This window comes from Pseudopipra pipra, chromosome Z (genome assembly GCF_036250125.1).
Source record: "Pseudopipra pipra isolate bDixPip1 chromosome Z, bDixPip1.hap1, whole genome shotgun sequence".
Taxonomy (NCBI): domain Eukaryota; kingdom Metazoa; phylum Chordata; class Aves; order Passeriformes; family Pipridae; genus Pseudopipra; species Pseudopipra pipra.
In genome coordinates, this window is record NC_087581.1 from 41,368,424 (window position 1) to 41,394,384 (window position 25,961).

At 39.1% G+C, this 25,961-nt stretch overlaps 2 protein-coding genes across 11 annotated transcripts; one reads left to right on the forward strand and one right to left on the reverse strand.

The window, feature by feature from the left end:
* Positions 1-91: 91 nt before the first annotated feature.
* Positions 92-15,165, reverse strand: LOC135407890 (collagen alpha-2(VI) chain-like). 3 transcript variants are annotated; one of them, XR_010427064.1, is made up of 2 exons: positions 13,243-14,740; positions 92-3,142 (listed from the first exon to the last, which is right to left on the reverse strand). XR_010427064.1 is itself a non-coding variant. In XM_064643324.1 (2 exons), the coding sequence occupies exons 1-2, from the start codon at positions 15,057-15,059 to the stop codon at positions 2,943-2,945; spliced, it is 660 nt and encodes a 219-aa protein (XP_064499394.1). In that variant the 5' UTR covers positions 15,060-15,165; the 3' UTR covers positions 92-2,942. The 3 variants fall into 3 exon arrangements, 1 of the variants encoding a protein (XP_064499394.1); XR_010427065.1 differs by lacking the exon at positions 13,243-14,740 and adding an exon at positions 3,933-6,364; XM_064643324.1 differs by having other exon boundaries at positions 14,600-15,165.
* Positions 14,696-23,004, forward strand: CZH5orf63 (chromosome Z C5orf63 homolog). 8 transcript variants are annotated; one of them, XM_064643320.1, is made up of 6 exons: positions 14,696-14,778; positions 16,159-16,298; positions 16,622-16,755; positions 19,572-19,692; positions 21,791-21,847; positions 22,570-23,004. In XM_064643320.1, exons 3-6 carry the CDS (start codon positions 16,640-16,642, stop codon positions 22,735-22,737), a joined length of 462 nt encoding a protein of 153 aa, XP_064499390.1. In that variant the 5' UTR covers positions 14,696-14,778; positions 16,159-16,298; positions 16,622-16,639; the 3' UTR covers positions 22,738-23,004. The 8 variants fall into 8 exon arrangements, with proteins under 8 accessions (XP_064499390.1, XP_064499392.1, XP_064499391.1 ...); XM_064643322.1 differs by having other exon boundaries at positions 14,702-14,778; positions 16,159-16,246; XM_064643321.1 differs by lacking the exon at positions 14,696-14,778 and adding an exon at positions 14,835-14,941.
* Positions 23,005-25,961: the final 2,957 nt, after the last annotated feature.

Genomic DNA, 25,961 nt, shown 5'->3' on the forward strand with positions numbered 1-25,961 from the left:
GCACTAATGCTTGCATTGGGAATCATCAGAGATCCCTCGTGTTTAGCTCAGAGCTTAACTATAACATTCTGTAGCATTTAAAAGAATGGAGGGTTTAATTAACCCTCCAGAAAGATTTGGTGCTTTCTTATTCTCTTTTTTTTTTTTTTTAAAGAAAATTGTGGCTTGGGATTACTTCTTTTAAATCACAAATTTAGCTCAAAACACCAAGGGGATGTTCTTCCAAAGTAATGCAGGTGGTGTCTATTAGCAGCTACATTTTCTGTCAGAGCTGGAAAGACCAGAAAAGCCTGCCAGGGTAGAAAAACAAAAGTAGGAAATACTGTCACATTCCTTCCAATTTAATTCAATAGCCTGAAGTTCAGTTAGATGCCACTGGTTATTTGCCATCAGCACTTTGCTTTACCTTAAAGCCTCAAAGCTCATTTCATTACAGAGGTGGACATTCCCTATTTTAGGACACGGTGGACACCTCAAAGTGTGGCCCACTGCCCTGACTGCAGCACGCTGCGGATAGTTGTACTGCAAAGGATATAATAGTGGAAATCCTGGAAACGGGATTGCAAAGAAAATCCACAAATGTCACCTTAAGTTCCAAGACATTGCAGATGTGCCTGTGTTTAGCACAGCTCTCCTCTAGTGCTGCTCACATGGATATCTAAGGGGAGAGAAATCAATAAGGCAATTATATTTACTGCTATACAGTCTTGATAAAAAAATCATTGTGCTGTTGGGGGCAATAGATCAGGCACAGAAGCTTCAGCGTGTGTCTGGACACAGCAGCTCAATATTAATTTATAACTTTACTTTTGGGGTTTGTTTGTTTGTTTACACCTTATGATGTACTACCCTCACATCACTCTAGAAATTAGGCTATAACCTTTGCTTTCTTTCACCAAATAAAGCAGAAATGACTAAATTATCTTTACTCTTCAGCGTTTGAAAGATGCAGAAGTTGATGTGATGCCTGTTAATGTCCTTACAGATCTACAGCCAGAAAAGATATAATAAAATAGAAGGGGAACACTTGTCTGTATATTCCAAGACTCCTTTTGACACAGCTTTTTCCACAATGCTACCAGAAAGATTACCAGAAGCCTGAATTCGGCAGTTACCTCACAGCCTAGTCCTTTGGGCTGCATGGCTTCCAAAATACACTTTAAAGCAGACATTCCTGTCTAGATGTAGAAGTCTAGCTGAAAAAAAAAATTTAAGAAGAGGAGTTCTTATTTTGAAAGACATTTCTTAGCATTTTTATACCTACAACAAAGGGGTTCTTGCCACGGTCCGAGGGGGTAGGGGAATGGGGCCGTGACACAGCACGGATGGGTTCGGGGACAAGGTAGAGGTGCAAAATGGATGCTTTATTGAGGTGTGTCGGGGTTTTACGAGTTTTAGGTGGGGAAAGGGCCAGGACATGGGGTGGAGCATGAGACAGACAAACGGGGAAGCAAATCAGCATAGGGGCACAGGCGAAAGAGGGAGGAACGTGGGAGGAACTGGGGAGAGAAGGGGCAAATGGAGGCTGTCTCCTCTCTGCAGCTTCTCCAGCCAATCCGCAGGAAAGCAGGGGAGCGGACAAGCCTGAACATGGCCGGGAAATACAAATTCTGTGGAAGCATACAATGTGTATATACATAATAACTGTAAAGTCTGTATCATAAAGTCCTTTCAATCACTGTACATCTTTTTCCACTACTGAAATTTTCCCCATTCTGATTCCTGGTCCTTCACAGATTCTTTTACAGCTTTAGTATCTGTTCTCTGCAAGAGTCTATGAACAGAGTATTACTACTGATAAAGAAATATATTAATGCTCATAAACCACTGTTGCAGTGAAATGGAAATGTGTCTATAGATAAAATTATACTATGTTAAGCAGCTATTTACATTTACTTATTTTTGAGGTATATTCTATTGAGTAAAGTTCTTGCAGAGAAATTTCTTAAATTAAGACAAGAATTTTCCAAGCTACCAGAGTTTAGGAAGTTTTATTTTCCTCCTTCAGAAAAGGAGGGGGGAAAATGTGGGGTTTTTTAAGTCTCTAAACGGAAAAACTGCTTCTGCCTAAAATGTTTCAGTGCTTTTCCTGAACTGAGTTTCTGATGAAACATCCATCTCTTTCAATTCAGTTCACTGTTAGCTTTCCTAAAACTGGATTCCAGACTTGAATATGAGGTACTCTCCACTAACTAGTATTTTCAAGTATAAAGGCTTCTTCTAATTATAATGCAATACAATCTACTACAGTAGTATATACTTTTACAATCAAATTGGTGATGTGGTGGCAGTTTACATAGCTTGATATTTTTTTCCACATAGTAACATGTTCAAAAATATCTGAGATTATGAAGGAAGCAAAAATAATACTTCTGCAGTTTTGTTATTAATCAGAAAATTTTCAGAGAGAACATAGATGACAGGGTAAATCCTTAAAGTACTTTTTTCTATTCTTAAATACTTGAAGATTACAAAGCAACTGTTAAGTCTATGGGATGAATATAAATATCCATCTGTAAATCAGTTTATCATAATATAATTTTTTTTTAAAGAAAGAAGTTTTATATGTTAGACAGTTTAAGAATCTTCATTTAAGGTTCCAACAATTTTTGCAGTAACCTAGACAGCCTGTCTGCTAATTATCACTTACATGTTGCACACACATTTCATCATCATCATGGCCAGTCTTCCCGAACGAAGATCCGGGAAAGGTCTCTACCCACGTTCGTTACAAGCACGCGGGTGCTACAGGGCTTTGCAAATGCAGGTAACGCCTTCGAGCCTGCGCAGTGGATTTTTTAGGTGAGACACAGTGTGCGCTGAACTGAGCCCACCCTTTAATCCTAAGGTTCGTCTGCTGGGGCTGAGCGAGCTTGGACAGTGGCAGCGAGGTCCTCAGGACGTAGGTTTGTTTAGAGTGACCTTCTCTTAGATGAATGGCCTTACAGGGCTGACGAGCTCCATCTGCCTGGGTTTAGAGTTATCCTTCTCTTCTGTGTGTTCCGGGGCTCCCCTCTCATCTCCCACGATGGCGCTGTCCACACAGGCGAAGCTCCCCCTCTCTCGCTCCTTTCCGCGCCCAGGGCCGGCTGGGCTGCGCCGCCGCGCCGCATGCGTTCTGGGGCCGGCCCGGGCCCACGCCCTGCACACACATTTACATACTCGTAAATGGAAAAATATATTTTAACATGAAACATAACTTTTATTTTGAAAAAAACCAAAAACAAACAAACAAACAAAAAAAACAAAACAAAAAACAAACAAACAAAAAAACCCCAACCAAACATATATCCTACATACTGTATTCTAAATATTTGGATATTTGTTTTTTAATTTCACTATTGCCTTTGTACATTTTACATTAAATACAGGCAGATTTTGACCTAAAAAACTCTTCTACACAATTTTCAGACTTTAATGTTTGTAGGACCTAATTTTAGAAAGTTTTGAACTGCTAATGACTCCATCTAACACTAGCTACAGGCAGAATGTAGCACAGTTACTGAAAAGTCATACTGACAGATTTTCTTCTAATATGTCAAAATCATTACTTCTGTTCTCCGTTTGAACTTCAACAGCTAAATGATTGCAAATGTACTCATGAAGCCTGACGTTTATTTCAAAGATCAAAATAATGCCTTCCTTTCACAAATCTAGTTGAAAGCTCAGGACAATACAGTACTTTTTTCAGGATCTCTTCATTAAATTTCCTTCTGTGTAGTTGTCATCCTAAAGGAGTTGTTTCCTGAGCCTTTGACAGAATATGTGACAGCTCAAAACTGAAAGGTGTTACTGGCATCAGTAAGTATTGATAATATGGACCTGTGGGTAAGTACTGATAACAACACTAAGCAGGTATTAGTATTTAAACATGCCAATTAACTTCTCATTAGGGCAAATGACTCACTGATGTCCACAATGCTGTAACCAACCTGCTAGGAACTCAATGGACTCAATTTGAAGCAAGTTGAGTATCTCTACTCTGTTGCTGTTTCATTCTTCTGAATGAAAGGAGAATATGATAGATAGCTGTCAAAAATGAAAAAACAAAAGGATCTTCTTTCTTCTCATTTATGCATCTGTACACTTACCAACCCATTTTCTCTGTTCTCTTTGTTCTATTACTTTTGCTCTGGGATTCTTGCTTCTTGCCTCCATCCAAGCCACAAATGGACTATCAATTGCTGCTCTGAAATTCTTATTCTCATCTGAATGTATCTGAGAAATAATGTTAGCTAGCAGAGGCTGTTCAGTTGTTGCTTCAATATGTAAGTCAAATCCCTGAAATATGGGTGCAAAATCAGGATGCGACATATGAAATAAGTACCTCCAGCATTACCAATATATAAATGTAACAGCCAAGGCATAGGACTGTGCTGCTGGAACAAAATACATTACCTGGGATGTTTTTTGATTGAGCCCTCCCGAGTGCTGAAAATTTGGTGGCTAGCAAAACAGAAACACATCAATGTTTTTATTTCTTTCCAATCAGAACAGTAACCTCTGGAGTGATTTACTAATGAAGAAATATCATTACATAGGCTGTGAAACAAACTGTAGTGTTATAAGGGTTGGTTTACAAAGGATAAATGAAACAATAGAGGAATAAGTGCAAAGAGTGGCATCCTTTGATACTGTGTCACTGCCTCACTTTTGTGACAAGTGTGGTAGGATTTTTTCAAAATGCCACGAATGACAGTGACCCTTAAAAGTGTCACAGGTGTGATACTGGAAAATGGTCAAAACATTGTCCCATTATTGAGAGTCTCTTGCACCAGCAGAGCACAGAGCCTCCAGAAATTACTAGCAGTGCCCTTTTTTCAGAACTGAATTAAAGTAATATTTATTAAGTTTCTAAATATCAGGAGGCCAGGTTCACAAAGCCCTATCTGAGGTACTTCTTGAGGTCCAGGTCAGTTTGATTAATTGTAATCCATATTGTTGGACATACAGTCGCCTGTATATGAGCTCAGGGATGGTTTCATGGCTTTCTGTGAGTAACAAAAATAAGTAAACACAAAGAAGTGAAGGTTAACAGCAGAGGGTGAAAGCTATTTCATTTTTTAATAACTTTTTCAAGATGGAGTTACATTCTTGCCCCGAATACACTCTATCTCATATGCAGAGAATTAAGGTTTCTAAAACAAAATCAGCTACCCTTAATGAGCTAAAATAAGTTATTTTCATGCGTGTTATAATAATAAGCATCCCAGGGAGTTGGTGGGATTTTACTGTAGGATTTTAGATGTTGCAATGCAAAGTCAAGCACAAGCCACATGGTGCCGCTATTATGTCAAATAACGAACACTTCCCGCATTTTACTTGCCCAATAAATTCAGGACAATAGGAAAAGCTACACTGATACCTAGAAGTGCAGTTAGAAGAGCTGAGGAATCATTTGTATCCTGATAACTCTGCTTGAGGAATTACAAGGTATATTATGATACACCCATTAAAATGAGGAGGGAAATTCAGCATGAACAGAACAACAGAAAGGAGTAAAACACAGAGACAGACAAACTCCTAACAACTATTTCTTTCCATTCCATCATCACACAAAATTATGATCAGATGCTTTAGTCTATGGAGTAATTAGCGTGTACCATATTTAGGAGGCTCTTAACATTTTGGAGGTGATCTCTCAAGATTGGGATGCTCCCCATTATGGTATTACGCACAGAGTTCTCCTTAATTTAAAAACTGCCTCATGCCTTCTGACAGCCTTGTCCTTCTGTAACTGGGAAGTACATGAGTTTAAGGAGTTTATGGCTCTTTCCAGTGTTGCTTCAAGAAAAAGTGGAGCACTGACTGGATAAATCCATAATGAAACAGCCTTGGCAGAGATAAGCTCGCCTTGATCAACAGAAATTATTCAATTGCTTTGTTTTGCAGAAGTTGCAAGTACCTTGTTAAGGGAATTGCAATGCTTTGCAGTTGCTTCTTGTAGTAACCTCAAAGTGATGAAGTGCTTCCTCAACTATATACTGATTTTGTAATAGCTTGCAGTGATAATTTTCAAGAATATCAGATTCTCCTAGTTTTTAGTAGCTACATTGCTGAGGAGAATTTAATTCCTTCTCCATAAACTGCTGTAAAAACATGATGAACAGAAGATTGTCCTACTTCAGCTCACTGTAGTATCTATTTTTTTTAATTTATTAATTTCTGTTGTTTACACTTCTCATCTTAGTTCTCAGCTAAGAACTGGAACCTACCTCCCATACCTTTTATGGGGGTTCTGACATAGGAATGGAAACCAGTCCTCAGCCCCTCCTCATGGCAATGCAAATCCAACAGCAAAGGTAAATAAAAAATTATGTTTCAACTAACTTTACCACAGGTAGAACACTACTATATTTATTTCCCAAACAGCTGCTAGGAAGAAGTCATGGAGTGCAGAGGAGTGGGATTAGGTGGGTGAAAATATACTAAAAACATCTATGTAGTATTTGGTATTAAAAAATTAAAGGGTGGTAAACATTAAAACAACTATTGAAGCATAAACAGAAAAAATTACTTTAATCTTTTACTTATTCCTATATAAATTTAAAATTATCTTCTTTACAAACTTTCCACCAGTCTGCACAACTAAATATAAATATCATTAAGAGAGACTGTGTTTTGATTGCATTCAGTATCATACAGTATTTATGGTTTCACTCTATAAAATTCTGTAAAATTATCCACCTCTCTAAAACTATTAAGTAAATGTTAGCATACTACTAACAAAAATAATAATAACAATCCATTAGAGGTTCTATGTGCACGCCATTTCAACCATTAAAATTAATCAGAGATGGAAAGTCAGTGCGAAAAATATTATGTCATTGAACTAAAGTCCCCCCTATATTGGCAGACAAGATCAAAATGTCACTAAGAAAGGGACAACTGTAGGTTATTTATTAGATTTTTCTTAGTACATAGGATATTTAGTAGATTTATCATCCAGCTTCAAAAGAGCAAGACGTTGTAGCTCTTAGGCTCAATGAGGATTCAAAGACTTTCAAGATTGTTTCTTTGTTCACTATTTAATTGTCCAGTTTTTCAGCCAATGTTAATTTACGACCAAAGAAAATGTCTGCAAGTCTGATAACACTCTGTATCCAAGCTAGCACACTGTAGTTATGATTAAACCTATGATTAAAGGTACTTAAAACTTTACACGGCTTTATGAAAACTCAACAAATACAAGAAACATTTGGAATCTGGTTAGACTGAAGAACTTAAAGTGACGTATCACACTTACAAAATTTGATTCCTTGATGGATTTATACTGCCTGGCTGAAGAATCATAGGCACATTTTAAAAGAATTAGATCTGTACTGGTTATAAACTTTGAATCGTGGTGTATTGTTCTGTTCTGGCAAACTGGAAGTCCTGGAACAGGTAATTATATACAATGTTTGGGGCTCGATTTTGCTTCCTGACAAGCACTTAGCTCAAACCAAAGGAACATCACAGCATCTGAATCATATCTTCTGAATCATGTATTTTTCCTTATAAGGAAAAACTTTTTTAAAGAAACCCAGAATGCTGCATCTCACTCACACAAGTTGAATTTTTTTTTTTTAGAGCAGGGAAAGAAGTGCCTACAAGAAGTTACTAACACTGCACTTCAAGTTTATCATCACCATCAATCCAGATTTGCTACTTCATCTATTATTTCCTTTATTTGATTAGTAATATTGAATTGACCAAGTACTTATGTTCTATCCTTAGCACACAACTATGAATTAAAAACCTATAAAGCAGCATGAACTCCTCCAGTCCATACTTTACACTATCTTACCAAGATACTAGTTTTCTGGTAGTTAACAAGAGAACATTAAAATACTCAAAATTGCAAGCAAAGGAGTAATTTTTGTAAAGTCTGAGAGATGCCATGAAAGATAAATCAGAAAAGAAAACACAATTTCACGAGCAGCTCTGATGGAGCTCCTTTTCCATGTAGGCTGACTCACCAAATTCCTATTAACACAGCCTGACTGCAGCCAAAATTAGTTCTGCACTTTGTTCTAAAACTTTCTACTTGTACTGTTCAGATGAAGTTAACTTGTCCTTTGCAGCGCACTACTAACCCAGGGTTTATTAATTATCCTTCTCTACTATGGTATCTTTTGACCTTGTTCGGAGCAACTGTTTCAATACCCTTCAAGCACCAACTGACTACTTGCTATGTGTCCAATTAGTTTCTGAAACACTGAAAATAGCTGTCTTCAACACTAATGAACTGCATCATTGCAAACAAGAATCTTGGCTGCACAAATAAACAGAAAAGGCCACGTTTTAAAGGTGTTGTATGACAAGATCTGGATAGACCAGAGAAGTAAGAACTGAAAGAGAGGTCTGAGTGAAGACTTTGCCCAGTTATCGGTCTGACAACACAGACCATGGTGCTACTCCAGAAAAAAAAAAAAAATTGCAATGGAGAACCCAGAGGGAGACTAATGATATTTTACTCCTGCATAACTAAAAACTAAACAAACAGGAGGAAAAAAAAAGAGGAAAAAAAAGAAAAAGAAAGTACTCAACTAACTACATTTTCATTTGGACAGTAGACAGAGGTCTAAAGTAAAGAATTTGTGACTTAAAACAGCACCTGAATCTGTGTTTGAGGATTTAATCACTAACAGAAAAACAAAGTATTGAGAAAGAAAGAGGCAAATACTGTGGATCTCTCCCTCCTTTACCTGTATTTCACTAATGCACACAGAAATGGACAAACACACAAGCTTATTAGGAGTTGAATAATCCAGTGCTGAAGGAATGATCAGAAAACAATATATTCTTTCTCCCGTCATTTCATGGCTAGGCTTCGCGAACGAAGATTTGGGAAGGCTCTATCCACATTTGCTACAGGCACGCTGGTGGCTTATGAGGCCAATACGTGACAGACATATCCGACTGCAAAAGGCACAGCAGAAAGACTCCTTAGGTGGTATATTCTGCAAGACACGGTTCTTTCTGTGTTGCCTTTTCTCCTCAAGGGTGATCCTGCGTGTGTTCTCAAAGGCATCAGCAGCGTTATAGATGGTGTGTCTCCAGGCCTCCCAGTCTGAGGCCAGAGTAGACAAGTTATGTTGATCAATATGGCCAAGGCTGAGGTGTTGTTTCAGGGAGTCCTTGTATCTTTTCTTTGGGTCTCCACTCTTGCAGCAGCCGGTGGCAAGTTCACCATAAAGCAGGATCTCAGGGAGGCGATGGTCCTTCATCCTTGAGATGTGCCCTGCCAAGCACAGCTGTGTTCTCAGTAACATGGCCTCAATACTTGTGACTGCTGTCTACTCTCTTGTACGGTTCCGAATCATGGGTCATCTACCGCCACCACCTGCGTCTCCTAGAACGGTTCCATCAACGCTGCCTCCATACAATCCTAAACATCCACTGGTCAGATTTTGTGACCAATACATCTGTTCTAGAGCAAGCAGCAGTCACAAGTATTGAGGCAGTGTTTCTCTCTTATGCCTAGTGAAAACTACACAGTTTTGCTAAATGTTAATTTTGGATTAAAAATTGACTTTTGGATAGATAGAACAAGATGCTCCCCCCCTGCCTTTTTAAGTTGTGCATTCTCCAGTTTAACTTAACAGTTAAGTACTGAATGAAGACACACAAACACTGTGCAATTAAGTCAAACACAAAGAATAGGGGGGGCTGATATAGCTGCATTAATTAGGAATAAAACAAAAAGCTCATATTTTATAGCATCTGAGTACAAATTACAATAGAATTGTTTTAATTGGGAAAAGGTGCTGAAATAAAATTGCTATCCTTTTTCAGCTATTGATTTATGTAGATCTCAGGGCAGCTGATAAAGTATGATGAGACATACTGGTTTTAATCAGATAGTCAGATTTAAAACAATTAAAATTTTGAATGTAAAGCTACTGCTTTTTTATTCAAATGGATTTCAAAATACAGAATTTTAACACTTTCTAACATGTATTAGCTTTTTAGCAAAGGGGAAGAACATGACTTCATTGTGTTTCTTTATGAAGTAATCAGTTAGAAATAACAGCAAAAATCAGCCTTTGCATGACAGTAACTATATTTTACATGAATTTCAAAAAAGCATATATTAGGTATTAGGAGAAGATCCACTTCTTTTCAAAACTTGTATTATGTGAGAGAAAATAAAAGCAACACATTTTATATTAGGTAATACATCATAACTTAATACATCATGGCAAAGTACACCATTATACTGTAAAAAGCCCTGTTTCTTCTTCATGTGATAGCGGAGACAATACCAGAGCCTCATACTCAGTTTTTCTTCTCATTTTCTTTCAAACGGTAAATGTTTTTTTCAAGTGATGAGTGATGCGGGATGTTACAAGGAGAGGCTCTTTTTGCCTTGAGAGGTAATGCCATGTAAAGATATTTCTAGGAAAAAGATACAACTGTGTAGGTGTAAAATGAAATTTCTGCTGTTCACTTTATAGTGCCAAACAATTGCTACTTGTTCACATGTCGTTTATTTGCAATTCAAGGCATAGTAAGTATGTGATGGGAAAGTTTTGGTCAGAAAAATGAGTGATGAGACCTTCACATAATTTACATGGACCAAAATTATAATTATTTCTGTCCTGTTATTCTTCAAGTATATGATCTCAGCGATGAGGGGAGTAGGACATTTGCTACCACTGATTACCAGAGCAGCTTTAACATTTGCTTGAAGATAAGCTAGTGCTTATCCTAGATCCCATAAAAGCTTTTATCTTCCTCAAATGCTCTCCACTGAGCTAGAATTTATATAATGTAAATTTGACTATTAAAAAAGCTGTTAAACACAACTCAGCTCTTTCTTAGTACTCAGAGCAAACATATCACAATTATTCTCTGTGCTGCATGCAAAGGAATGGTTTGACCCAAAGCTTTTTAAAGAGAAAGGAAAGAATAATATTGATTTCCAATGGGCTCTGGCTTTGTCTGGAACCAAGTGCTCTATTGGTGCTCAGTAAATTAATGTGTAAATAGCATGTGTCATCACAGCAATGTTCCAACAGAAAATGTTAGATATAAAGTCAGACAACTGTCCAAATCACTATTACAAAATGTGTCATTTATGTGTCACTATGTTTAATGTTCAGATGATCCCTGGGCTAACAGACAGTGAAAGTTCACAGGCAGGCTGTCCTCTCACTTATGTAGGTTATTTAGACAAAAGAAAATGCTCTTTAACTGACATTCATCATTTAAGGAGGCATATTATGGAGTTTTTCAAAGTATATTTCTCAGGATGCTTGACCTCGGGCTAAGATCTCTTAAGAGCTGTTCTTTCCACTTATATTGCAACAATTTGCTCTAATATTAGAATCAAATTCTCTAAAATATTTTCCCAATGTTCCTCCACTCCCTATTCAAGTTATTGAATCTGTGATTCTGTGATTGTTTTTTTTTCAATTTGCGGCCTTTTTCATATCTAAGTTACTTGAGCATTAAGAATTTCACATTTCACCCACACAAAAACAATTCCTTCCTCCAGGCAGCCTGTTTCAGTGCTTGATAATCCTTTCAGTGAAGAAGTTTCTCCTAATACCCAAACCTAATATCCTAAACCTCCCCTGGTGCAATCTGAGGCCATTTCGTCTTGTCCTGTCACTTTTTACCTGGGAGAAATGACTGAACCCGACCTGGCTCCACCCTCCTGTCAGGGATTTGCAGAGAGCCTCCTTTTCTCCAGGCTGAGCCCCCCCAGCTCCATCAGCCGCTCCTGGTGCTCCAGACCCTTCCCCAGCTCTGTTCCCTTCCCTGGACACACTCCAGCCCCTCAATGTCTCTCTTGTCTGAGGGGCCCAGAACTGCCCCCAGCACTCGAGGTGTGTCCCCAGCACTGCCCAGCTCAGGGACGGGCACTGCCCTGGGCCTGTGACACACCATGGCTGGGACAGCGCAGGGACCATTGGCCTCTTGCCCACCTGGGTGCACCTGGCCTCATGTCCAGCTGCTGTCACCGGCACCATAGCTGGGATTGTTCATCCCGGAGAAGAGAAGGCTTCAAGGAAACCTTAGAGCACCTTCCAGTACTAAAAGGGGTCCTACAGGAAGGCTTGAGAGGAACTTTTTGCAAGGGCAAGCTCTGATAGGACAAAGGGGAATGGCTTTAAGCTGAAAAAGGTTAGATTTAACCCAGATATTAGGAAAAAATTCTTAACTATGAAGATGGTGAGGCCCCGGCACAGGTTGCCCAGAGAAGCCGTGGCTGCCCGATCCCTGGAAGTGTTCAAGGCCAGGTTGGATGGGGCTTGGAGCAACCTGGGCTGGTGGAAGGTGTCCCTGCCCATGGCAGGGATCTGAAACAAAATAATCTTTAAGGTCCCTTCCAACCCAAACCATTCTGTGATTCTATGAATCTAAGTCAAAATAACAGGGAAATAAAAGAGAAATCTGGAAGAGAACCAAATTGAAGATCATTAGGAATACAATCTATCATAGCATGAGTTCTTTTTAGTCCAAATTGTGAAACCATCTTCACACTTTATTTAAGAACTATGGGGGGGGAGGAAACCAAACACAGAAGTTGTACATCGTAGCATGATATCTGTGCAGCAAACCATTGAGCCCTTGAAATTTAAAGATTTCCTATGTGCCATAATGAAAAACAGTCTGGAGTTGCACTACTTTCAGATCTCAGAACACATTTTTAAACAGCAAACTTTACAGCAATCCACCTTACTCCCAAGCACAGCGATAGTGACATGTGTACTAAACAATAATTCTTTCTGCATCTTTAATATTTTTTTATATTTTTCTCCTTAAATTGCTATGAAGATTAAGAAGATTCATCACATAAATACTGGATTAAAAGCAAAGCTAATTTTGTGCTGAGCTACCTACATTGGTGGATCAAAAACCTGCCAAAACAATACTGGTCAGTTGCAAAGCATTCTAAATAGTAAATTCTCTTCACAGATGTTTGTAGTATAAGAAACCTCTTTTTTTTTTTTTAACCTATTTATGCCAGTTTATAAACAATCTGGTCTAAGGGTGAAACCAGCCCACACCAGATAGACCCAAATGCAGAACTAATAAACACAAGTGACAACAGTAAGACCAGTCTGAAGAGTTATACCAGCAGGACCAGTTAGTGATTTGGTTAACTGAACTGTGTTAGGCAACATGACAAATCCCACTGGAACCAGGGGGGGAAAAAAACCAGAAACCCAAAAAACCAAAACCAAAACCAACCAACCAACCAACCAAACAAACAAAAAAAACACCAAAAAGCCACAGCCAGAGTACCTCTTGACTTCAGCAGCAATTCTGTTTAAATCAATTGACCAGTTTGGGAACTGTGTGCCTGTCTCCTCCAGGTTCCTCTGGGAATTTCAGACACATATCCCAAAGGCACCTGGACTTACTTTTAGAACAAGAGGGATAAAATTAATCTGAGCCCTGAGATATCAAGAGCATGCTTATCTCTTTACTTAAGCCTGCTTTTCAACCTGCCTCTGCCCTCTCTCTGTCTTCCTCCCACTCTTTCTCAGAAAGTAAAAGCCAAGTAGGGGCCAGTTCAGCAATTCCCTTGTGCAAGGCTTGACAGGTCTGTCCTATACCAGTGCCAAACACCAAAGCCTGATACTGGATTTTCTGATTCTGAGAAAAAGAATGAGCATCCAGTGTCAGCTGCCAGCACTAACATATCTGTTCAACGCGAATGATTAATACAGTGGTTGAAAATGAGTCACTAGGATCTGGAGCTGATCAACCCTCCTGCTAATTTAAATGGTAGTTAATTAGGTATGTCATATCAGCAGGATAGGATTGCTCTCCTGGAAAGCCTTCCCACTACATACTACAATTCTCAAAGCACACATTGAGAGTGGAAGCTGACTTGAGACTATACACCAAAAGATTTGTGTCCCACTCTCAGCTAGGAACAAAGACAACCAAAATCCTGATGGAAATATAGACACTAAAGGAACATGAGCCTACAGCTTTAATTCCTCACTGGTGAACACTTGCTGTATATTATTTAAAACATTTCTGGAGGAAGGAATTCAAACACACCCGACAGCTGAAACACTTTGCAGTCATCAAATGGAGCACCCGGAGCCAAGAAGGGCACAGTACACCAATTTTTATGCCATGGTCATCTCTCATGGCCAAGTATCATGGTCATGTATCTGTCACAATTGAAAGGACAAAAAGCTCACAGGTTCAGACAAGAGTGTGGCGATTCATTTCAGTGGAGAAAGCATTCTCCCTAGATCTACCAGCTTGATAATTTATTTCAACCAATCTCTTTCCTGCTTTTATTGAAACCCATTGTGTTAATTTGAGCGTATTTCCAACTCAATCTGGATTTATTTGTATACTCAAAAATTCTTTCTTCCTCTTTCTTTTCTCTCTTTCCTCTTTCTTTTCTTTTTCTCTTTCTTTCTCTTTCCCTTCCTTCCTTCCTCCCCTTCCTTCCTTCCCTTTCCGTCTTTAATTTCCTTTCCTCCCTTTCCGTTTTTAATTTCCTTTCTCTCTCCCCTTTCACCCTTTTACCCAAACTCATTTTATTCACTCGTTTTATCCAAAAACCCACTGCCATGCGCTTATATAGCAGCTCAGGCACTAACAGACCGTTTTCCACGCCAGATCTCTAACTTACTAATAAAGCTTTCTGATTTATTTTTTTTTCGCCCGGACTTTCCCCGCTCCTTTCCACCACGACCATCCAGGAATCGTTGTGTACTTCCTTCCCTTCCAGGGTGCAACGTCACACCCGGTGCTTCCCCGCGGGGCCCCGCCCGCCGCCCGGGCATTCCGGCGGAGCCCCGCGGGCAGGAGGTGGGTGAGTCCAGCCCGGCGGGGGCTGAGCCCAGGCCCCGGCAGCGTTCGCCGGGAACCCCCAAGTCCCGACGGCGGTCCCGGGACGCGATTCCCCGGGATGAGGTTTCCCCGGGAGGACTTCTCTGTGCTGATGGGCTCTGGATCCTTCTCTCTGCCGGGGGTATTTGCTCGTTTGGAAGTATCAGCATCAGCAGCCAGGGGTTGTCATTACGGGAGGTGATGGGGAAGCTTCTGGATACACTGTGCCAGCCTGGGCTCGACCCCGGTACTTGGATCATTTAGCTGGAAACTTTCCCAATAGAGATGTTGAAAAATTATTATCGTTGTTGTTATTAGTATTAATTTACTGTATATATGAGATATACTATATATGTTATATGTACCAAATATATACACTAAATACATAATGTATAGTATTAAAGTCTATAGTAATGGTATATATTATAATATACATAATATATAGTAATATATACTTTATATTATAGTGTATATAGTATATAGTAATATATACTTTATATCATAGTATAATAGGTATAGTATAATTACATATTATACGTATTACCTTATATGTAGTATATCATATACATTATTGTATGTAATATATAATATGTATTTTATATGTTACACAGAATATTATCCTGTATTATGTATTATAATATAGTAATGTAAAATGTTATCTAATATTAATATAATTAATACAATAGCTTTAATAGATATGCTACAATGTACTAATAATGTATTGATAGCATCATAATTGTTCTATTGATGCTATTAATATATATTAAGACAATAAAAATGTTATTCATATGATGTAATATAATACATAATATAGTACGTTGAAATAGTACATAGTTATATACTATATTAAATAGTTGTATATAATATAAAACATGTGATTTATATATTATATGCATTATACTATTCCTACTATTGTCTTTGAAACTCTATTATAACTTTACGTTATGATAGCAGTTTGTTCTTTATGCAAGTTCTGTCTAGTCTTCAGAAAAGGCCATTACAGCAACCTACTGGATGTTATTAACTTGTCTGAAACTGGGAGTATGTCCTTGAACCAGAGTCTGTGATGGATACCACTAGAGGGATCACTGAACAAAATGTGCTGCACCTTGGAATGGAATTACATGTTTATCCTTTCTGGGGTGGAATGCAATGTGCTTGTGGCATTTACCCCAGGCTGCTGTACTTTGGAGGAAAGAATGCATGGAAACATGCACTGCTGCCTATATAACACCACTTCACAGGAACAAGTGGTATTACTGATAATTTTGAATTTTGAGTTGATGTAAGAACCTGATTCTCCCTGAGAGACCTTTAGAGTTATAAGCATGTGCAAAAAGATCTTTTTGTATTTTGCAGGCCTCCTCTGAAAGATTACTGGGGTAAAAGCCTTGTGAGGATCTCCAGAGCTGCAGGATTTGGTGTCTCCATCCACTTGTGCTTCTCGGTCTGTTGTTGTAGCACCTTATTTTCTTGTTCAGCATTTTCTTGTTTCGCTGGTAGGTAATCAAAAGCAGGCTGCCAGGAAGTTTGTTTTCCTTGATGGCCATAGCTGGTTTTGAGTGAGGGATGACAGGAGACAGGTATTTTAAACCACCACTGGCGCAGGCCATCAGCATGCATTCTGATATTTGCCCCCACTTGCTTTCCCCATTCTCTTTCAGTTCTAAGTCCTTCCTCATATTATTAAAAGGTAAATACTTGGAGAAAAAAATCACCCATGCTTGTCTTTCCTTGATTGATGCTAAGATAAAGTTTACACAGATAATTATCTCATCTAAATAATGGCTAGCTTTAATGTCACATTTTATTTTCCCAACAGCTGAGGATTTATTGGTTCATGGAAATTCTGTTAACAGGAAATGAGTCCAATTTGGCTTTGCAAAGTAGAGCATGGGCCAAGTCCAGACTCCATCATTTATTAAATCATTCTGTATCATTGTGGTATAGGGGAAGGTAAGTTCTCAAATTTGCAAGCATACTTCTTTGATTTTTTTTTTCTGCAAACAGGTCTTTATAGTCACGTGGAGGGAGTCTAAAGAGAGATCCAGAATAATCATGTGGCAGATTTCGTGCAGTAGGTTTGCCTGATGAATGAGTGGAGATTTGCTTTTACCAGCTCCTGACCAACAGCAATGCCACAAGTATAGGGTTAAACCATTCACAATATTAAAACCTGTCAGTGTTTGTGCAAAACCACTGATAGTTGGCTTTATCCATGACATTTTAGCTAAATTCAGTAAAATAAGATTAGTAAATTCTGCTGAAAAAAATTTCTGTGGGGGCAGAACTTTAGTCCAGGTTAAATGTGGCAGGTCTGACTCCTTGCCACCCTAACGATGCTGCCAGGGAAGTCAGGTTGCATTATCTGCACTGTGGGGAACATGAAGCCATCCGACAGTGTCTCACCTTCCCTCAAGGTGAGCTGTTTCAGGGTGCTTTATGCTGGTGGAAGATCAGAGCATGGCTGGGGCCTGGATGAAGATGCGTCAATTTTACGAATCAGGATTAGTCCTTCAAGCCATTTGGAACTGGCATTTCATTATGGCCTTGGTATCATTCTATTTAGGTGAATAAACAGACAAACAGGACTCTTTTTTCCTTAGGTTATTTATAAAAACATTCAGCCAGTCTTATGCTAACCCTGGAAACAGCACATTCTTCCTTCACTGGGAGTACTGGTCAATGAAGATTTGCTGCTGAATTCCAAAGGTAGTTTGCTTGTAATTATATAAAATTGGTTAGGAAGTAAGGCACTGCTAGCTGATTTCTTTCTATGAGATCTTGAAGCTTAGGTACTGATGCTGTTTTATGTGTTCCCCTCTAGCTAATGTTTTGGTAGGAGTTGTCCCCTGGACTCCAGTTTACCAGAGCATGGAGGTATATAGGACTGAACCAGAGCCATTTTATACACATATGTGTGTGTCAGGGAGAATGTGATACATGGAAATCTCGGGTTTATTCATTCTGCTGTCCACAAAACAATTTGAGACCACTTTCCTTGTTTTGAAAGCATAAAATTTGGCTTGCTAGGCTGGCAACAAAAGCATCCATTAAAAAATTTTCAGAAAGCGGACTATTTGTTTTTGCATTTTTATCCTGCATGTGAGCAGGCCAACATGCTGCAAATGTTCCTCATCCATTCTGGACATCTGTTATGGACTTAAAAATTTCTAAGTACAACTGAGGCTGTTACTGTCATCCAGGTTTGCATTTTTCCAAAAGGTTCCAAGCTTATTTCTGTATTTAATATGTAAAATCCCAAACAGTTCCAAACTGTGACCTTTGTCAGCATGTGCTTGCCAGTCACTTTGCAGTGACAGGAAGTTGCTCTGACTCTAGTACTAGAGAACCTTTTCTGTCTGAAAATAAACAGTAAACCCAAATACTACATGTTGCAGAATACTGTTTTAGATTACTGTATTTATACATGGCCAAAAAGAAAAAAAAAAATCTTGTTCTTTCTTTTCTAGTATCTGAAGCTGTGTTCTAATTTTCAAAGCATAATGCCTTTCTTTGCATTTGCTCTGTTGAATCTCCTTCTGGAAACATGGCAAGTTACCCTTGCCAGAGTCCTCTGGACAAATTAGTGTCTTTTGGCTGTGCAGACTAGTGGAGCAGCGTCCTGTCACCCATTTGATTTTTCTTGTGGTTGTTGCTTAGATTTACGGCAGATAAGTTGAAAGTCCACTGCAGTGTTCTTCCTTGATGGTTATGCTGGCTAAACTGTCCTCTGTAAAACAAAGCTTTGTAATATTAGTACTGAGAGATTCAGTGAATCCACTGGGCTCTTTTTTACTGTACATCCTAAAATGTGCTTACCAGCTGCAATGTAGTCCTGCTCACACTTAAGCTGTTTAAACTTGTGACATTACATGGTGCCTTTAGTAGAACTACAGGGAAGTTGTGCCTGAACAGAAGTATTTTTGCTTTGTGTAAAAGTGACTTGATTTTCCCAGTGTTAATTCTGGTATCAGGTATCATGTCTGATAATAGTCCGCACGCAGACTCCCTTTTGCTTCTCTGTTTTTTGCCTCAGTCCTAAAGTGCTTTTTAAAGGTAACATTAAGACAAAAGTTTGCAGGAAGCACTGTTGTTATTAGTGTTCTTATGAACAGGTGACTTCAAGACTCCAGCATGGCACCCTTCAATAACATTAAATTTACTTAAACTCTCAAATCATAAACCCATTAATAACTTCCATAAATTAATTTGCTGTTGCAGGAAGGGTGCAATACTGTGCATGCTTTTCATATTACCAGTTTAAACTGTCTTGGCTGCAGCTTTTTGTTCACTGCAGAAAGCAGTATATTAATATTCTGATTAGGTACAGATTAGTTTTTTGATGGAATAATTTGAGTAAGTAGAATATGTCAGGCACTGCAGCAAGATTACAGAGGTTCAAAGCACAGCACTTTGCATTTTTAATTATGTAATTCTAACTGGCATCTGTGCTGTTGAAACAGCATGATGCATTTATGTCAACATTTGTGTTGGGGAATTTAGAAGAGGCATTTCCACAAGAGGTGTTTTGGTTTTTTGAGTTTTGTTTAATGGAACTGCACTTTTTGAGCTACACAGTGTTTCTGGCCTGCTGCATAGTAAACCATCTGTCTGATGAATGGGGTGATACCGTGAGCATAAAAATCCTGGGAAAATGGTTTGATTTTGTGTTATTTTAGAACTGTGCTTGAAGTATCACATTTGTCTTAATATTAAATTTCATGAGCTAAAACTTGCCACAAACAAGCATTTTATTTTTGCCTGAACAGGATGATGGTGCTTTGTTTTCTGAGCAGAACACTGCAGCTAGCAAGACATTCATCCAGTCCACTGGGGAGACAACTCTGCTCAACCAGTGCAAAGAAGCCTGTGCTGACTTTATTCACCAAGGTAAAGTTGTTCACAGAATAAAGCCAGGCAAGACTGTGTGTTTATCAGCTTTGGCATACCTGAATCCAGGTTAAATGGCTCGTCCTTGCTTTTTGTCCCCTTCAGATTTATGTAGCATTGAGCATTTTGCTTTGCTGGTTTCTGTATGCCAGGCTGTTCAATTTCAGCACTACCTGTGAGACTGTAAAATATATCCAAGTAGTGCTGGTAGCACATGAAGAAAGAGTAGATTTTGCTTTACCCTCTTTTTGGTTTTTTGGCAGTGTAACACCAAGAGATACAATGCAGGCAAAGGTTTGTCTGTGTCATGAGCAGGCACGATTTTTAAGAATATTTAGAAAACAGATGTGATGAGCAGGAATGGTCATTTGTGAACTGTCACCTTCCATGAATTGTTATCAGTTGTTATCCGCAGAGTTCTGCACTTTATTGTAAAGGATGGCACACAGCAGGTTATGCTACTTTGGCATGATTCTCCTTCAAGAGTAGGATAACTAGAAATGCAAAGCATGGAGAGTGTTCACATCAGTATGGGTGTTTTGAATGTTTGTTCATTCCATCACTAGCCATACAGGAGTGTTTAAACTGTGTAAAAAATTAATAGGTTGAAAAATAAAAGGTCACCATCTATTTCTTAATCAGAGCAATGCATGCTATAAAACTATACTTTGATTCAGCATCAACTCACTGATAATCCAAATGAGATAAGGTAGGGAATAATGATTTTATGTGGGTTAATATTTGGGAAAAAAGCTCTTTGTGTCTTAAAATTTCTAACTGGTAAGACACTGTGTGAAATAAAATTTTCTAATAGCAGATTTTGAGCAGTTCTCTAAAGTGGCTTTTTGTTGAAAGTGTTTTTAAATTTTTTCATCCCTGATACCACTGGCAATTGCAAAGCAAAATGCAAACTACTTTTAAAAAAGAAAGCTCATTTGCACTGTTAGTTTATGCTAATTACCTCATTTTTTCACTCCTTCCTGTTTTTAAGAATAAAGAGAAAAGAGAAGGCAGAAGGGACCTATGTCTTCTGCAACCTGTTCAAACTGATAAAAGTTAGCACTACCAAATAGTCTTCCCCTTGCAGTCTCCTTTTTTGACAACAGAAGGATTCATGCAGCAACTGCTTCAACAAAACCTTTTTCTTGGTTTTTTTGCAAGGTTGCTATTAGTTCAGATCATGTCTCCTGTTTTGCTTTATTGTGCAGCTGTTTCAGTGCTTAAGCTAGCACAAAAGCAGCAGTGACAGATTAAAATGGCCACAAAACTGCAATCCAACTATGCAGCATAAATGGCAATTATCTGCAGAAATAAAACTGTCCCTTCCGCTTTGTGTGTTATCTAACAGATCTAGTTGTCAGCCCAGCATATGTTACTTTGGGAAGGGATTTTTACTACCTGAGCAATAAAAGTCCATTTTGACACTGTAATATCGAGAAGGTTGTCCAAAAGAGCTTTATCCAGGAAGCCCGATTACGAATCAACGTAAAGCAAGTGATGTCAGAGACTGTTGCATTTTTCTACTGAAAATATGCACTAATATAAATCGACTTTTTAAACAGATTTTGCTGTTTGTTAAAATAGTTCACTATTGATTTTAAACCGGTTCCAATCTTACCAGTACCATGTAGTGCCTAAGCTTGCCATGAGAGTAAGAGCATATTCTTTCCTAGAAGTTCCTGAAAGGAGCCTGGCATGTTACAGAACTGATGTGCAGGATTCTGGGATGTTCCTTCCAGTCACTAATATCAGATATACCAGTCCCTCCAAAAACAATGAGAACTATTAAGAACACAGCACTGCTGATCTTTAGTATCCTGCATAGGTTTTCAGAGCACAAGGACTTGACTGTGTGGGAAAGACAGTTAAGATTAGTTGTGAATAAAAATAGACTATTTAATCCAAAGTAATTCACATGCAAGAAATTAGAAGTAGGTGTTTCAGATCATGTTTAAAGAAGCTCTGGTTCAGGTGGTTGATACTGGGGAGGGAACCTGTATTTGTAATGATCACTCCTGTCTGTGTATGTTACTTTACTGTACAAATGACCTGTGTGTTTTACTATATGCTTTAAGCTGCTCTGAATATTTTCCTTTAGAAACCATGCCCTCTATGTGATGAAGCAAAAGAAGTTCTTGAGCCATATAAGAGAAGGGTAACGTATTGCAATGCTGTATAAGTTTTCTATATATAGAAAGAACAGTTAATTGGGATTCTTTCTTTGTAAAAGAAAATTGCTTGGATTTATTTGCACCTGTTATTCTTTCATGGATGACCTCTTCAAGACAATTTCAGCACTGATTTCCATAAAACTCATTATCCAAAAGCATTTTGAGACAACAATGCTGAAATAAGTATTGGCAAACTAAACAAATATACACCTTTTTGCAATAGTTCTTGAAACCACTGCTTTTGTAAATACTGTTGCCTTGCCTGAAAGAGGAATTTACAACTTTCATGAGGCTGGTAATGATATAATTTGGGAAGGATGTTAATAAATGGGGCTTTGAGTATTTATATGTGATTGTAATTTTTGCCATTCTTCAAGCAAGTTTTGATGTCTCTCTTGAAGGATTAAACTGTTAAGAGTTATTTCACTCTGCTGTGTTGCTGGCTGCATATTTGTTATGGTTGGTGTTCACAGGAAAGTGGTTCTACACAGAGGAACAAGAATATAATCCTGAGCTAGGGAGAGAGTCCGTTGTGTTTATATACATTTTGTACTCATAAAATGAGGAATTATCTACAACAGAAAGAGAAAATCCTAAAGCATTAAGAAAACAGCCTTGCATTTCTCAGAAAACTATTGATCAAAAGATAAATAGGCATTATTTTTCAGTGTCCAGTAGGAATTGACATATTTCTTTTCTATCACAGTTTATTTTGCAGGAGGTAGATATTACACTTCCAGAGAACTCGGCATGGAATGATAAATACAAATATGACATACCTGTTTTTCATTTAAATGGGAAGTTCCTAATGAAGCATCGAGTGGACATTAAAAAGTTTGAGGACCAACTTAAGAAACTGGAGTTGCAAAAATGATGAAAACCATTGAAGAAAATGCGGCTGCTTTGGTATGGATCTGAAAGGTCTGTGCAAAACGTACTGTGCACTGTGTGGAAAACCAGTATGCATTATCTGGCCTTGTGTTTTCTGGAACATAACAGTGTCAGTGTGCAAAAAACTTGAGTGACTTGTGTTCTATTTTGTATTAATCACCCAGTCCAGCTGCACTGGTAGCTCATTTGCTGCTCTCCTGGGCAGGCTTTGCACTGACAGAATAAATGCTGCTCCATAACAACAGATAAAGTGAACTGTGTTCATATGGGGTTTCTGCGGCCAGGTTTTGGTATCTGGGGAGGCTGCAGGGGTGGTTTCTGTCAGAAGCTGACAAGCTTCCCTCATATCCAACAGAGCTAATGCCAGCCAGCTCCAGGACAGACCTGCTGCTGGCCAAGACTGAGCCCATCAGAAATAGTAGTGACACCTCTGGGATAACATATTTAAGAAGGGAAAAAAACCTGCACAACGACAGTGCAGCCAAAGAGAGGGGTGGGAACATGTGAGAGGAACAACTCTGCAGACCGCCTGGTCAGCAGAAGGAGGGGCAGGAGGTGCTCCAGGCACTGGAGCTGAGGTTCCCCTGCAGCCTGTGGTGCAGCCCCTGGTGAGGCAGCTGTGCCCCTGCAGCCCATGGAAGCTGACACATCCACCTGCAGCCCGTTGGAGGACCCCACACCAGAGCAGGTGGATGCACCTGAAAAAGTCTGTGACCTTGTGAGAAGCCTGTGCTGGAGCAGGTTTCCTGGCAGGATCTGTGACCCTGTGGGGGACCCATGCTGGAGCAGCCTGTTCCTCAAGGACTGCACCCTGTGGAAAGGGACCAATGTTGGAACAGTTTGTGAAGAGCTGCAGCCTGTGGGAAGGACTCACTCTGAAGAAGTTTGTGGAGGAGTGTCTCTCATGGGTGGGACCCCACGCTGGAGCAGGGGAAGAGTCTGAGGAGGAAAGAGCAACAGAGACAATGTGTGACAAAACGGCCACAACTCCCATTTTCTATCTCCCTGCACTGCTGAGAGAAAACTGGGAGTAAAGTTAAGCCTGGGAACAAGGGAGGGGTGGGAGGAAGGTGTTTTTCAGATTTTTTTTTCTCATTACCCTACTCTGATTTGATTGATAATAAACTAATTTACCTAAGTCAAGTCTGTTTTGCCTGTGACAGGAATTGGTGAGTGATCTCTCTGTGTCCTCATCTCAACCCACAAGCCTTTAGTTGTATGTTCTCTCCCCTGTCCAGCTGGTGAGGGAGCTCAAAGAGTGGCTTTGGTGGGCTTGTAGCATCCAGCCAGGATCAGTCCACCAGTGTTTCAGGGTGGTTAGCACATGTAAGCTGTAGGTCTCTAAGAGGCTTCCTTGAAGAAGTCTGGGAGTCTATCCCGAGTTCTCATTTGAAATGGAGAAGAGGGAATTTAAGTTAAAAGGACACTTGATTAAACACCACACACTGACTGAAGCAGAGTCATATCTATAGAAAAATCACAACACTTTTGATAAAGCTGCTACTAACACTTTAACACTGAATAATTTATTTTTCTTCTAGTGAAGTGAATATATGTTGCACTTTTAAACTGCAGGAAGTTTTGTCAGAAAAGAACCACATTTCAGTTCCGTCTGCAACACAACTACAAATCCATCTATCTCGTGTCAAGTGCCATTTTAAGGATTACTGCAGTTACTTCATTGGCATTGTTGGCAATGCAGGGATGTGAAGTAGACAGAATGCCTAAGTTAAATATATTTTCAGGAGGAGGAGAATGACAGATTGAGGAAAAGTCAATTAAGTTAAATAGTCTGTAATAAGCACTGGAGAAAGTTGTTGGTATTTTTGATCTGCTTAATAGATTCTCTGACATGGAAACTAATCCCTACATGCTGCACTTCTGTTCTTCCTATTGTGGTGATATTCAGTCTTCTCTCATCATTGGGAATTTAAAAATTCTTCACAGATGGAAGAATCCAGACACAATGCCCAGCTGGCACAGTAGAATTCATTATGGACTTTAAGTTTTGGAGAATGGTTTACTAAGAAGCCACCTATGGTGAAAATGGGCTGTTCCTTTAGGGCCCCATCCTACAGTGTCTTTAGCATTTGACAGATAATTTACAATCTGATGCTGATGTATTCTGCAAGATGAAAAATTTCTGGGCAGTGGGGAGTAAGAAATGAAAACTTTTTTCCAGTTTTATCAGCTTGAGTCCACTCAGGACATGAAACTATCCAAGATTTCCCAGGAGGGAGACCTGTGCCATTTTTATAGCACAGAACTTCAGGTAAGTTCAGCCAAATCATCCATCCATGGTGCTTTTCATCACCATTAGCAGGGCTCTAGAAACAACAATATCTATACTTTCTGCAGTTCTTAATGCTACAGCCAAACTTCTAACTGTACCACAAGTTACTGTTAAATAATAGGTCCAAATGACCTCTGTAAGCAAGCACCACTTGCTTTTCTTCTGTAATGTGAGATGGTTTCAGAAGGCCTAGGTTTTTCCTTACTGAGGTTTTGTAGTAAGAGAACTACATAGAGCACTTGTCAACCATAGGATCAAGTGCTCTTCAAAAATACAGCAGCTTTACCTCAAAGATATGGAGGACAGAGGTCATGTGGACTTGCCTTTGTTTTATTTTTAATAAGGTCTGATTTGGTAAGAAAAAAAATAGAAGGTAAAAGCAAACTTCTTAATCATTTTAGAAGATGATGAATCCCTTGTTCCTTATTCTCTTAGACTGTGGAGATCTTCTTCTGTAGCCAGTGCCAGATGTTCTTCCCCCTGTATTTTGTAATATGATTGCCATAATAGCTTTTGTCTATGGTGTGGCCTTTAACAGTGAAATGAAGGTTTTCCATTAGTTGTGGCCGTGGGTGCTAATAGCATATAACATATAGAGAAGGGGTGGCTGCTTCTTCCAACCCTTCTTCTGGTGTGGAGTCAAAAAAACCCTGCATTGTGCATTCCTCAGTCTTATTTTCCTTGTCAACAAAAGTAGCAAAAGTAAACCCATGTGTAAGGAACAGGCCTGGGCTCTAGGGTGAAGGTGGTAAAATGCCCTCTTCTCATCAGTTTGGACACAGGGATAGGAGGTGAAAACACATCAATAAGGAGCATTGATGGCACAGTTCAGAGAAGGAGCCATGCTATAAATTGTTTATAGGAGAACTGTTGAAGGACTAGATGAGGAGAAAAGGTGTGACAGTCCATTTTGT